Source organism: Coregonus clupeaformis, chromosome 24, assembly GCF_020615455.1.
Source record: "Coregonus clupeaformis isolate EN_2021a chromosome 24, ASM2061545v1, whole genome shotgun sequence".
Taxonomy (NCBI): domain Eukaryota; kingdom Metazoa; phylum Chordata; class Actinopteri; order Salmoniformes; family Salmonidae; genus Coregonus; species Coregonus clupeaformis.
In genome coordinates, this window is record NC_059215.1 from 2,170,755 (window position 1) to 2,184,987 (window position 14,233).

The window sequence follows — 14,233 nt, forward strand, 5'->3', positions numbered from 1 at the left end:
GCCAAAATACCAGCAACAGTGTGTGAAAACCTTGTGAAGACTTACAGAAAACGTTTGACCTGTGTCATTGCCAACAAAGGGTATATAACAAAGTATTGAGAAACTTTTGTTATTGACCAAATACTTATTTTCCACCATAATTTGCAAATAAATTCATAAAAAATCCTACAATGTGATTTTCTGGATTTTTTTTTCTCATTTTGTCTGTCATAGTTGACGTGTACCTATGATGAAAATTACAGGCCTCTCTCATCTTTTTAAGTGGGAGAACTTGCACAATTGGTGGCTGACTAAATACTTTTTTCCCCCACTGTACGTGTTTGCCGCTTGTCTATCTCTGTTGACCCAAGTCCTCTTGGAAAGGCTGGGTTTTCGCTCAGCTTACTTGTAAGGCTCCACCAGAGGTCACAATGTCCTTCTTTGTAGAGCTTCTCTGGTAGTTAAGTGTACGTTAGAATAGATACTTCAGATGTACCAACGGTTGTCTGAGATGGGATTGTCCTTCCTAACTCGTGTCTTTAGTGAAAGTTCTAGACTACTTTACATGCCAGCTGCAGACTGGTAATGCTACGGTCTAGTGAGTTTCTTCTTCTTGTGTAGAGATTGAGAGTTTAAGAGTTTCTCACCATTTCAAACGTGTGGACTAACGTCTCACGTTTCCTGGTCTTAGAGTGTCAAACCATTTGTAACGTTCAGCTCCCGCTGCACGTCGGCTGGTCTTTCTGGTCTAACCATTTTACGCTGTGTGGCCACAGCTCCACGCTTTCTGGTCTAATGTAAATTTCGTTACCAAGGCTTTTATACTCTGGTAAAAAGAGGGCGTTCCATCACGCCAACACAATGTCTGTGCTCACTTGGGCGTGGTTACTGACTGGGCAAAAATATATATAAAACAGTCATCTCAGTCAACAGTCAATAATAAAATGACATTGCTATATTCACAAAAGTACTCTCATACTTACTCATATTTTATACAACATTTAGATGTAAACTAGAAAGTATACACTTTCGGAGTTACAGTTATTTATTTATACCATCCCTAATGGCATCACAAAATAATAAACAATATGACATGATTTTTCTTTAGGTCCCCACTGACCATTGCAAACATTTGGATGTCAGAAATAATGTTCCAATGTCCACTTTTATTGACGTAAAAGTTTTGGCTGCAAAAGTCTCTCTGTAACAAAGAGATTTCTTTCCCAATACTGCAGGGCAAGAAAGACCGGTTTGCGGCACACAATTTATGACCGGGTATTAAGGTCTCAAAACCGGCACAACTCCCCCCTCTCCTCTCCTGTGGGAGAGAAGGGGGTTCTGGCTATCTGTCAGCCATTTGCCACTTTGATCTGGCACCGTTGACCCTCACCAAGGAGAGTCATGACAGTACTTACGAATATAATTTTTTCTACTGCCGTCTGACAAACGAGCAGGCTCATCGCGGATGACTTTGAGGGGGTCATGGCTGAGTGTGTGTGTGTGAAGCCGTTCTCCACCCACCTGTGGTGGCAGGCAGCAGGGAGGGACACTGTGCTGTAGCGCGCCAGCAGAAACATAATGCCCCAGCGGACACCGGGGTCCTGTTTATTAGACACGAAATGGAAGAAAACAGACCGAAAACAGCCTAGACTCGTCCAAGAAGAAACGCTCGTTTATATTTTCCTGTGATTTTATTCGCTATGGTGTGCCCTAATGAACACAACCCAGACTGGCTTCCTATTACCTCATCCATCTCCGTCTGGCCCTGGCCCGAATGACAAACGAGATTATATCTCCACAGCAACCGGCACTTAACCTCCCTCCCTCCCAAAGGTCACCCCATATTCATGAACGTGTCAGAGTAGAAGTGCTGATCTAGGATCAGTTTAGCCTTTTAGATCATTATGAATAATATACATGGACGAGGAGGGGGGACCGGATCCTAGATCAAAGCTCTGAAAGGCTTTATGAATATGGACCGAGGCCACCACAAAGACAGAGATAAGGAGGGGAGAGGGAGAGATGGAGGGGAAGGGAAAGAGAGAATGTGTTGGTGTGTAGGAGAGAGACAGAAAGAAAGAGAACAGAAGGAAAGATGGGCGGCACAAGCGTGTGCACCCCCCCACACACACACTTAGTCACCCACCCATTCACCACAGAGGCATAAATCAACGCCTGAAAACACAACCAGACACCTGTTAGATTGACTCTCTCTCTTTGCGGTTGACCGCTTTTCTCCAAAATTATTCTCAACTCCATTCCTTTTGTCAGTAATGGAAAAGCAATAGCAGCAGAGTACAGTGACGGTCTCCTGAGTCTCAATTAAGTGAATGGCCTGCAGTCTAAGAGTGTAATTATTAATCTGATGGCGTCTCCATTGTCCTTTTCTTCCTTATTCAATAATATCAGCTCACAATCACACTTCTTCCCTCTCATACTTACAGTTGCCGGACACACGCACAGACAGACAGACAGACAGACAGACAGACAGACAGACAGACAGACGCCGTACATAAACATAAACACACACTGCCCCAATGCTAATTAGGCATTTGCACATACCAGCTTTCTGGGGGGGGATCTACCTCTTGGTTGTTGTATGCACCGCTGCCCAATGCCTGGTGTCACTAAACCATCACTGCACTGCTTCCTTCACATTCAGGCTGTCATGGAAATGCATGGTCAAGCACGCATGCCTTTATCTTCAACAGGTCAAAGCTGATTGGGTCGTATTTCTATGTAAATCATTAATTCCTCATCCTCAACAAAATTGCTGAAATCGCGCAAACTTGCCAAATCTGTTATCACATGTTTATGTACAGTACATTTTAAATAAAAACAAAAAAGCTAATTGCTGAGTGGTAACACTTTACTTAAAGCATCCAGGTATAATGCTTTCTAAGTTGTTATAAGCATGTACAAGCCTTTATAATGTCTTATAACAAGGCTTAAGTCCTATTTGGACGAGATTCGTTTTACTGGGGGAGCTCAGGTAATGTAATTACGTGCACGAGCACAAATGACCACATCCGTAATTTTAGTCCCGTCTGAATCTGCTATGTCAGTCATTTTTACTTGGCAGGAAGGTTATTATCCCAGGACTTGAGGCCGATACGTAAAGCTTAATGAACAGCAGTGATACTAACAAGAGCAGTGATACTAACAAGAGCAGTGATACTAACAAGAGCAGTGATACTAACAAGAGCAGTGATTCTAACAAGAGCAGTGTGCGGGTTTCTTCTTTTTTCTCATATTATCCCAGCCCTAAAAACCTACTGTTTTTTGGCAAACTCCGAGGTTCTCTGATAATACTTATCTTGTGCGAATCATCATCCCTGTGTTTTGAGGGATATTGCAGAGTTTAACAGTTGCTGCATGCAGATTGGCTAAGAATATGGGAGCAAATGTATACTTAAAACCAAGTGCTATGCAGGCAAGGGCGTAACTTTATGTTGCATATTGGGGGGGGGGGGGGTTAATAGGTTCCCTCTAGGGGGGTCCGGTGGCATGTATTTGTATGTATTATGGATCCCCATTAGATGCTACCTTCCTGGGGTCCAGCAAAATTAAGGCAGTTCATACAATTTTAAAAACATTACAATACATTCACAGATTTTACAACACACTGTGTGCCCTCAGGCCCCTACTCCACCATTAGCACATATCTGCAGTACAGAAATCCATGTGTACGTGTGTGTATAGTGCGTATGTTATCGTGTGTATACATGTGTCTGTGCCTATGTCTGTGTTGCTTCACAGTCCCTGCTGTTCCATAAGGTGTTTTTTTATCTGTTCTTTAAAAATCTAATTTTACTACTTGCATCAGTTACTTGATGTGGAATAGAGTTCCATGTAGTCATGGCTCTATGTAGTACTGTGCACCTCCCATAGTCTGTTCTGGACTTGGGGACTGTGAAGAGACCTCTGGTGGCATGTCTTGTGGGGTATGCATGGGTGACCGAGCTGTGCGCCAGTAGCTCAAACAGACAGCTCGGTGCACCCAACATGTCAACACCTCTCATAAACACAAGTCGCGATGAAGTCAATCTCTCCTCCACTTTGAGCCAGGAGAGATCGACATGCATATTATTAATATTAGCTCTCTGTGTACTTTCAAGGGCCAGCCGTGCTGCACTGTTCTGCGCTAATTGCACTTTTTTGTGGCACCTGACCACACGACTGAACAGTAGTCCAGGTGTGACAAAACTAAGGCCTGTAGGACCTGCCTTGTTGATAGTGCTGTTAAGAAGGTAGAGCAGCACTTTATTATGGACATACTTCTCCCCATCTTAGCTACTGTTGTATCAATATGTTTTGGTCCAATCATAAAATGAGGAACTGAGGAGTACTGTGGTGCAAAGCCACATAAAGCCAGTAGCTGTCTGGCACTTTACAGTGCAGATTGATTGATTGGAAAAACAAACTCATCATGGTATATTTTTTTGGGGGGTCAAATTGACCGTCCACCGGCAAGTTACGCGCCTAACGCACGTAGCCTACAGATTCATTATCTGTTTTGTCACATATGAACTTTTCCAGTGCCTATTTCTCTTTTAAAAGATTAAGAGGACGATATTGTGCCAATTAATTGATAAAACACCAAATACGTCAGTTAATTAAATGTCTGCATAGACTACAATTCATGGTTCTTATTGATATGCATTATTATTTTGACTTTCTCAGAACTGTAGGCCATTAGGCCAATATTAGGCTATCCCTAGACAAGCTGAAATATCTTTATGCCTAGAACATTACATTTTGAATGATAATTCTTTTTTCTACAGGGGTCAGTTTGGTAAAACTAATCCTGTCCGAATGGTCCACTGGAAAAACTGACATGCTGGGGTAATAATTTCATAACCGACGTATAAATACTAGTCCTGAACTAATAGGGCTTTAGACCTATAATATGGTACACACATCCAGTAACTTGAAGGTGTCATGAAATGTATGCACTCACTAACTGTAAGTCGCTCTGGATAAGAGCGTCTGCTAAATGACAAAAAAATATATACCCGCACATTCATTCATTCAACACAACTGAGTGGACCAGTAAAGTCTGCTTTGATACTTTACCTAAACACCAGACTGAGTTCTAAGCTTGAAGGATGCCTCCTCCACAAAGGACCATGGCAGTGTACTTCAACTCTACTGAGAGTGTTATAGATAGGTGTTGATTTATCCTAATGATGCCTCTGGTGAAATGAGCTCTCCTCTGTTTACACCTTAAATCACCAGGTAATGGGTATGTGTGTGTGTTATAGCTAAGAAAGAGTGTGCATCTCTTGTTTAAGATCATACAGACATGTCTCACACACACCCCTCCCCACCCACAGACACACTTACTTTAGACCACAGGGACTCTCTGGAGGCCAGGCTGGAGCACGCCGCCACAAACCAGCAGTTTCCCAGCTGGCCCTGGTGCAGGTCGTGCGCACTGATCCCATCCACAAACAGGTGAGGGTCCTCAGAGAGCTCCTACACAGAGAGAAGAGAAGGAGGGAGAGTGAGAGAGAAGGAGAGAGAGGGAAGCAGGGGGAGGCAGGGGAGAGGGAACGGGAGTGAGGGAGAGAGGGTTAGAAAGGTTACATGAGGCCTAGGGACCCCCAAAAACGTGAGGTTCGTCAGTGCGAAAGGGGGGAATGATAAAAATGAGAAGATGAAGACAGAGAGAGACTGTGAGAGAAGGAGAAAAAAGAGAGAGAAATATGGATAGACGGAGAGAAAAAGAGAGAGGGAAAATAAGAGAGAAAGGGAGGGAGAAAGAAAGAAAGAGAGAAGACAGATGGATGGAGTGAGTTGCCAGGCCAGGCATGGCCGGGACTCTTTAATTACGGCTCCTAATCGATGGGAATTTAGATGAGGCTCTGCGGAACACTCCACTTCTATCCATCACACACACACACACACACACACAAAACATGCCTCTACTGACAGACAGGAGAGAGGGGGAGGGGGAAAGAAAGAGGGCGAGAGAAAGAGAGAGACGGAGTGAGAGAAGAGAGAGAGAAGAGAGAGAGGAGATAGAGTTCCAGTGAGTGAACAGAATGAGGTTGAGAGAGTAAGAAAGGATAGAGACAGAGACAGACAGAGGGAAAGAGAGCGAGAGAGGAGAGAGAGCACCCAGACCCTCATTAGTCTGTCTCAGGTGTCTCAGATCTGAGAGGTGTTGTGGTGATTTATGTGGCGACACAAGATGATCTACAAGCCGTGCTAACCTGAGCCCCACCGGAACAACCCTTTCACACCAGACACAGAAAAACCAACAACACACAGACAGCACTAAAACTACCCCACATAGGGCTACAACTACCCCAGACCTAGAACACACAGACAGACAGCACTAAAACTAACCCAAGGTACCAGACTGGTTCTGCTTTAGCTGTGATAACATAACGGTTGCATGGTTGAAGAGCAGACCATTAAGCCATATTGCTAACTATTAACTAGAAAATACTGTAGCTTTCTTAATTTGGGTCCTGGAATCCAGGCAAATACAGGAGTGGGCTAAAGCAGAGAAGACCTGAGTATCGACATGCAGACTACAAAAATTCCTTAGAGGATCCCAATAGTGATCTGCAGTCAATAGTGATAGGTGGGAGACTGCAGGAATGATGTGGTGGGATATCTTTGAGGCTGCGTCCGAAATGGCACCCTATTCCCTATATAGTGCACTACTTTTGACCAGGCCCCATAGAGCTCTCGTCTGCCTTAGTGCACTATATAGGGGACAGGGTGCCTTTCAGACACACCCGAGTCTATGTGGACACTGATAAGTGTGACGTGGGTATTATTATCTACCTCTCCCTTCGGGTGGGACGTGTGGTTTCTCACCCTCCAGGTGTGAGGCAATTGTTATTTTCAGCCGGTGTGTTTGTGTGTGTGTGTGTGTCTGTAGGGATTTTCCCCACCAACAATGTGCGAACAGATCCCTGGTGCCGTGCTTCTGACATCCTGCTCCATCTCCTAGCATCCCTCTCCCTCTCTTTCTCCCCCAATCCTCCCCCTCCCTCTCCCTCTGCCTCCCTCTTCTCCCCGCTCTCTGTCTCTAGTGTCTTACCCCCTCCCCTTCGCTCCCTCCATCCCTCTCTCCTGTGGGGTGTGATAATGAAAGCAGGCAATGGACCGATGTCTGATTGTAGGGCAACAGTGATGTCAACATTGGCTTCTGTCGTGACGTGACTTACTTTAAATGTATGACTGTTATTTATCGAACCACCTAACTATGTTTAATTGTCACTTGATTAAATTAATCATGTAACAATTAACTCATTCGGAATTTGGGGCACCACGGAAGAAGTTGTTTAACGAGTTACAATCTCCCGAATTAAACTCTTAGAAGATATGTTATATATAATCAATAACAGTCACGTATTAAATAATGACCTCTTATCAGTCTCATTCTGAACGTCGCATAATCCTTGAACCTGCAAAAACCCTAACCTTATTGATGAATCAGCAATACACAAATTGGCTTAATTATTTATTAACTAACTAAATACTAACACAATACAAACACACACACACACACACACACACACACACAGGTTATTGATTACTAACATAATACAATGAAAACAGGTCCCTAGTGAACTGGACTAACATTAGCATGAATGAAGGAGGGTCAGAGTGGAATGGAGAGACTATCGTAGTTACTTTGGAAAGGGATTGTCCTTCCCACTTTGTGTCTTTAGTGAAAGTTCTCTAGACGACTATACATGCCAGCTGCAGACTGAAATGATAAGGTCTAGTGCCTTGTCTTCTTCTTCACCTCGTGTAGAGGTTGAGAGTTTCAGAGTTTCTCAATTTCAAACGTGTGGACTAACGTCTCACGTTTTCTGGTCTTTCTAGTCTAACCATTTTGTAACGTGTAGCTTCAGCTTCACGCTTCTTGGTCTTGTAGAGTGTCAACCATTTAAAGCCATGGGGCTTACTGGTCTGGTAGAAATTCAACCATTTGCAACGTTTGGCTCACGCTTCACGTCTGCTGGTCTGAGGTGAATTTCGTCACAACGCTTTTTATACACTCTGGGTAAAAAGGGGCGTTCCATCATGTTTGTGCTCATCTGGGCGTGGCCACTGACTGAGAACAAATCAATATGGAAAACAATAATCTCATCTAGAATGCCAAAATCACATTGTTATCTTCACAAAAGTATTATCATACTTAATCATTCATTTTATACAACAAATAGATGCAAACCTCATAACTGGGAAGTGTACACCCCCAGAGATACAGTTATGTTATCCCACAGTCTTTAATGACATCACAACATAGTAACGAAATTGACATGATTGTTCTTTAAGTCCCCACCAACCATTTCCCACATACTTTTAAGTGGGAATGTTGTTTCATTACCCACTTTTGGATGTTGGAGTTTTGGCAGGAAGACTTCCTTTGTTAACAAAGGGGTCCTTTCTCCCAATACTTCATGGCAAGGAAGAGAAAGTCTCTGCAAGGAATTTACAAATGGTCATAATACTGGCCCCCAGGAAAGGGGGTGTTCAAAACCTTTGCCTAGCAGGAATCTTTGATCCTCAGCCCAAGAGGGCAAGTCATGACACTTCTCTGTCCAATAGATCTGTCCACAGCCCACTGATAGATTGCATTGAGTGCCAGGGAGGTGACCGCCTCACCGCCCCAACTGGGGGAAAATACTAAAAGTTAACACTCCATAGACCTTATTCACATAAACAGTCATATCTGACAATGACAGAAATATCACTATGACAATGTGCTAGCAATGTTATTCTGAGTATCCCAATTGAATAATATTGTAATAATATTATTAATGGGCGATTCCAGCGTTATGGATGTTACATTTGCAAAATCACATTTGCACTCAAACTTTGTCTCACAGAATGGACAAACAAAATAGAAATGAAACTTTTGATGTGTGTGTCTATAGTACCCCTTGGGGGGAGTGGATACTCCCCAAAAAATATATTGGCATATTGTAGAAATAAAGCAAATAAAAAGCGTTCTGGATGTTACATGAAATTGACAAGCTTTTTGGGTAGACTGAACATATTAGCAAAAGTCTGTGAGTTTGTCATTCTTACGTCTAAACATGGATAGCCATTTTGAAGAAAAGGCTGAACACAAAAACTATCAATTTGAAAAGATTGTAATTTCCATTATTACTTTAGAGAGCAAAACCCTCCGTTATGGATGCTACAGAGTCTGAAATAGACATTTAAATCATAAAGATGTCTTGATGAAAATCTATCATAACACATTTGTTGTCATTTGGAATGCTTTTAAAATGTCAGCAGAAGGCATAGTACTTTAGGATTGCATCATCCCAGGTAGGCTGAATAGTATACACAGCCAGGCACCACACCCTAATAGATACTTTATCTTTATATATACACACTGAGTATACCAAACATTAGGAACACCTTCCTAATATTGCGACGAGGCCATGTATTTTCATGCTGAAACATGAGGTGATCGCGGCGGATGAATGGCACGACAATGGGCCTCAGGATCTCGTCACGGTATCTCTGTGTATTCAAATTGCCATTGATAAAATGTTATTGTTTTCATTGTCTGTAGTTTATGCCTGCCCATACCATAACCCCACCGCCACCATGGGGCACTCTGTTCACAACGTTGACATCAGCAAACCGCTCACCCACACGTGGTCTGCGGTTGTGAGGCTGGTTGGACGTACAGCCAAATTCTCTAAAATGACATTGGAGGCGGCTTATGGTAGAGTATTGAACATTATATTATCTGGAAACAGCTCTGGTGGACATTACTGCAGTCAGCATACCAATCACAAGCTCCTTCAAAACTTGAGACATATGTGGCATTGTGTTGTGTGACAAAACTGCACATTTTAGAGTGGCCTTTTATTGTCCCCAGCACAAGGTGCACCTGTATAATGATCATGCTGTTTAATCAGATTCTTGATATGCCACACCTGTCAGGTGGATGGATTATCTTGGCAAAGGAGAAATGCTCACTAACAGGGAAGTAAACAAATTTGTGCACAACATTTGAGAGAAATAAGCTTTTTGTGCATATGGAACATTTCTGTGATCTTTTATTTCAACTCATGAAACATGGGACGAACACTTTACATGTTGCATTTATATTTTTGTTCAGTGTAGTACTGCCATATATGACATAAGCATTTCAGCATATATTTTCCAAGAGAATCTTAGCTAGAGCGCCTAATTTTCAAGAAATCAACAATTGCATCAGTAAAGGTCTGAAGAATACACCTCAAAACAAGCACACAAAATGTGGTGAATGCATCCGTTACGGATGTTATGGATATCATAATGCTGACAATGAAAAGAGAGAAACCAATTACAGAACCTTGATGAAAGTTAGCTTTACAGAGAAAGTTTCAAGATGATCTGATGTAAGGTGCATGTTTTACAAAAACGTTTAATAAAAAACGTTATGGATGTTACATTGCCTGTCCCAGTCACCCCCCTATCTTTACAAGACTGTAGATCAATACAGCTCAATACCGCTGTACTGAAATGGGTTTAGATGATGTCGTAAATACAGTTCAATGTTGACGTGAGGCCATGTGGTGAGAGATGGATGGAGAAATGGACTGAAGATGAGAGCGAGAGAGAGAGAGGGGGAGAAAGAGAGAATGTATGTGAAAAAGTGTGTGCGCAGTACATGCATGTATGCATGTGTGCACGTGTGTGTCTGTGTCCACAACACGCCCAAGGTCAGTAATTTGCTGATGCAGACCAAAGCAGGTTGCTGCAAAAGCCAACTTTTCATCAGTGGAGAGGAGAACCCCACCACTGCACTGCCACTGCAGAGTCCCATGGAGACCTCTCCACCATCCCTCTCACCCTAGCACCGCTCCTATTACTCAAACGCCACTATGGAAGTAATAACCATTAGATGCACATTTTCTCCTTTCTTCCGCTGCCATAAAAATATAATGAATAGAACGGGCGTCCCCATTCAAGTCAATGACGCCATAATGGGTGGACTGGCGGCCATTGCGAGTGTACCCATAGGAGCAAAGCAGGAAGTAAAAACAAGACGTGTACCCATCAATATGTGCTGTGATTTGTTGATTCAACTGACATTATAAAAAATACATTCCATTGCATGAGCCACCCCAGCTAGCACATTTGGTTCTTTGGAAGTTGTGGGGAACATACATTTTTGGTTATCCATTGGTTCAGGGAACGAAACCATACGTTTTCTGACCGGTAAAATATATATATATATATTTTTTGTTTTGTTTTGAGAACGGAAGTGAAAATTATGCATGTTCTGGGAATGTAAATTTTTTGGTTGCAGGGAGGTTCTGAAACCGTTTTACTATGATTCCCTGAAAGTTTTCTGCTAGCTTATTTTGGGTTAACTTTTTTGAACTCCAAGCACAGATAGGACACATGGAAATTCATTTGCTTAGGCATTAATCATGCAAACACTTTTTTTTTTATAAACTGAGTGGTTCGAGCTCTAAATGCTGATTGACTGACAACCATGGTATATCAGACCTTATACCACAGGTATGACAAAACATTTATTTTTACTGCTCTAATGACGTTGGTAACCAGTTTATAATAGCAATAAGGCACCTTGGGGGTTTGTGGTACATTTCCAATATACAACGCCTAAGGGCTGTATGTTGCGTCTTGTCTTAGAACAGCCCTTAGCAGTGGTATATTGGCCATATACAACACCCCTTAGGCCTTATTGCTTAATTGTGGCACGGCGTCACTGAGGTTCGAACATATGATCTTCTGTTCTCTATCCATGGAATTAGTCCACTGCACCACCAGGATGCTTTTTTTTCAACCCATACAAAGCTGTTCATTTCAGTCTATTCAAACGAACCATTTCAAAGAAAACAAGCACTCATTAAGATCAGGTGTGGCCAGTTAGTGGGCGCGGTCAACACACGGAATGTATATATCTTTAATAACATTCTTAGAACATTCTCTAAACATTACACAACAATTTAAGACCATGACTTTAAATAGTACCATGAGGAAACCTGAAGGAAACGTTATGCTGAAGTACTGAAATTCGCACAGAAGAACGTTGTTGCTTAACATTCTCTGAACTATTTGAGAACATTCCCAATGTTAAACCAGTTGAAGAACGTTCCTAGAACATTACAAACAATTAAATTAAAATGTAACCATGTTTGAACTTTTAGGAAACGTTCTGTTAAAGTAATAAAGTAATGTTTTTTTGTCAAGTTCCTTAAATGTGCTGAGAATGTTCCAAAGTCAAGCAACTATCCTGAACCCTTCCCAGAAAGTTGTGGGATGATTGTATGCAAAATAACCATATGACAACCACGCTCTCACCAAGCTCTAAAAAACATATGGTTCTCAGAACGTTATGTGCTAGCTGGAACAGGCCATTTTACAGAGTAAAGTGTTCACTTCCAATATTCACTCCCAATATCTGTTGGGTGGATTGGCCCGGCTGTAAAGAAAATAGCCTACTGATCTGTCTGTCTCCCTACAGGGTAAAAAATAATGGTGTCATGGCTAATACTGGCGGTGGCTAACCAAATAATTGACCTTGTACTGAAGAGCTGCCACACCGCTTCATAGTACCTCTGTGACCAAATCAGTCGCCGCCCAACCGCCAGAGTTGGAGCACCAGGTTAGTCGATGACGGTCAGACAAGACCAATCAAACTGCCACAACGATCAGGGAGCTCATTTAGCCCAGATAGGTTTGGCTTGGGAGGACAGCGAAGCGAGCCCAGATAAATGGGTTCTGTCTTTTTATTGCTCGTCAGTCATGCCATAGACACAACTAATCTGTAGGCCAGAGAGTGGATGTAGTAGGGAGAGAAGGCTGAGAGGGATGGCAGTAGAGAGAGCCGAGAGAGAGAAAGAGACAAGAGCGAAAGAGACAAGAGAGAGAGAGACAAGAGTGAGAGAGCCGAGAGCAAAAGAGCCGGTCGAGAGAGAAGGGAGAGAGAGAGGAGCATTTTTTATAGAGGCCTCTTATTTATGCCTGCATGCTCTGCTGTCTTGACTTGTGGCCATAAACATACCCAAGTGCCGTTTAAAAAAGCGTAGCACTAAATGCTGTTTTACTCCAATATATTTTTTTCTGACATACTTTTTTATTTAGTTTCGTCATTTTTCTTCGGGGGTTATAGGTACAAAAACAATCAAAGAAATGCAGACAAAGATAACCCCAACCCAACCACAACCCATCCCACCCAGCAACCAAAGGTGCTTATCAGTCGCCCTCCCAGCATCCATCCCCTGAGTCTCCCCTTACATTCCCCCAAAAACCCCCCCGCCCTCCCAATCCCCTAGCCTTCCCCATGCTAACAGATACCCATAGACTTCCAGTCATTGCGCTAACGATAGTTAACGTTGGCTTGTGAAACTACCTTTAACTTCCTTCTTACTGGACACCGAGACATAAAAATGGTATCCACAAGTTCATCTGACTCTGGGGAAGTTCATCTCACTCATTGCCAAAAGTCTGTGAACAAACTTAAAATGTATGAGTTGATGGTTCGGATGTGTACTCTAATAACAAAATCACTGTTTTTACCCACCTCTTCTCACTATCTGTTACACATTAAAACCGTGAAATTACAACTGCAACTGCCTGAAATATTGGGGAAGCATATTTCAGACCATTAGCATCTTGCCTGAATAACTGAAATACCTGAATACTGAAATACCTCAACTAAAATTGCCTGAAATAACGAGAAACAAAGAGAAGCATCAAAACCATGAAAAGAAAAACAACCACCATAAAAGAGAAAAAAAAGAGTGAGGAAAAAAGAGTGAGAAATGCGTGATGACAACGAAGGAAGATTGCGAGTGGAATGGCTACTGTTATGGCTAATGGATGCCGTGCCGCACCACACTTCCCATTTCTAGCTGCTCCGAGACTCTGGAATAAGCGGCGCTCTGGGCGGGAAGAGAAGAGAAGAGGGGGGAGAAGGGTTTGGGAAGGAGGAGAGAGGGAGGGATAATTGACTTGGACACTTCCTAACACTTTGTCTGGCCTTAGGCACCAGCCATTAGCCGCTACAAGACGGTGCTTCTCTTTAGCATATTGATTGTCATATTTCAGCGACTATCTTCTCCTTCTTTTTTTATTTATATTTTTTCTTCACAGTTTTAGTCTGTGGTTTCACACAGGAAGTGAGGGTGTGTTAAGCTGTTAAAAATGAGCGTGAGCTAAACACAATAATGTGCAATGCATTGGAAAGGTCTTTATTCACTGTATATGTCCAAAAAACATTCCTTACCCCAGGGTACTTCAA

General features: G+C 42.5%; 1 protein-coding gene across 2 annotated transcripts in view; it reads right to left on the reverse strand.

Annotated features, from left to right (window-relative positions):
• Positions 1-14,233, reverse strand: part of LOC121537610 (calpain-5-like) — a 73,016-nt gene that overhangs the window by 26,067 nt on the left and 32,716 nt on the right. For both annotated transcript variants that reach the window (XM_041845197.2, XM_045206966.1), the window contains one exon: positions 5,326-5,457. In XM_041845197.2, the coding sequence (XP_041701131.2) occupies positions 5,326-5,457 (132 nt within the window). The remainder of the gene's footprint in view (positions 1-5,325; positions 5,458-14,233) is intronic.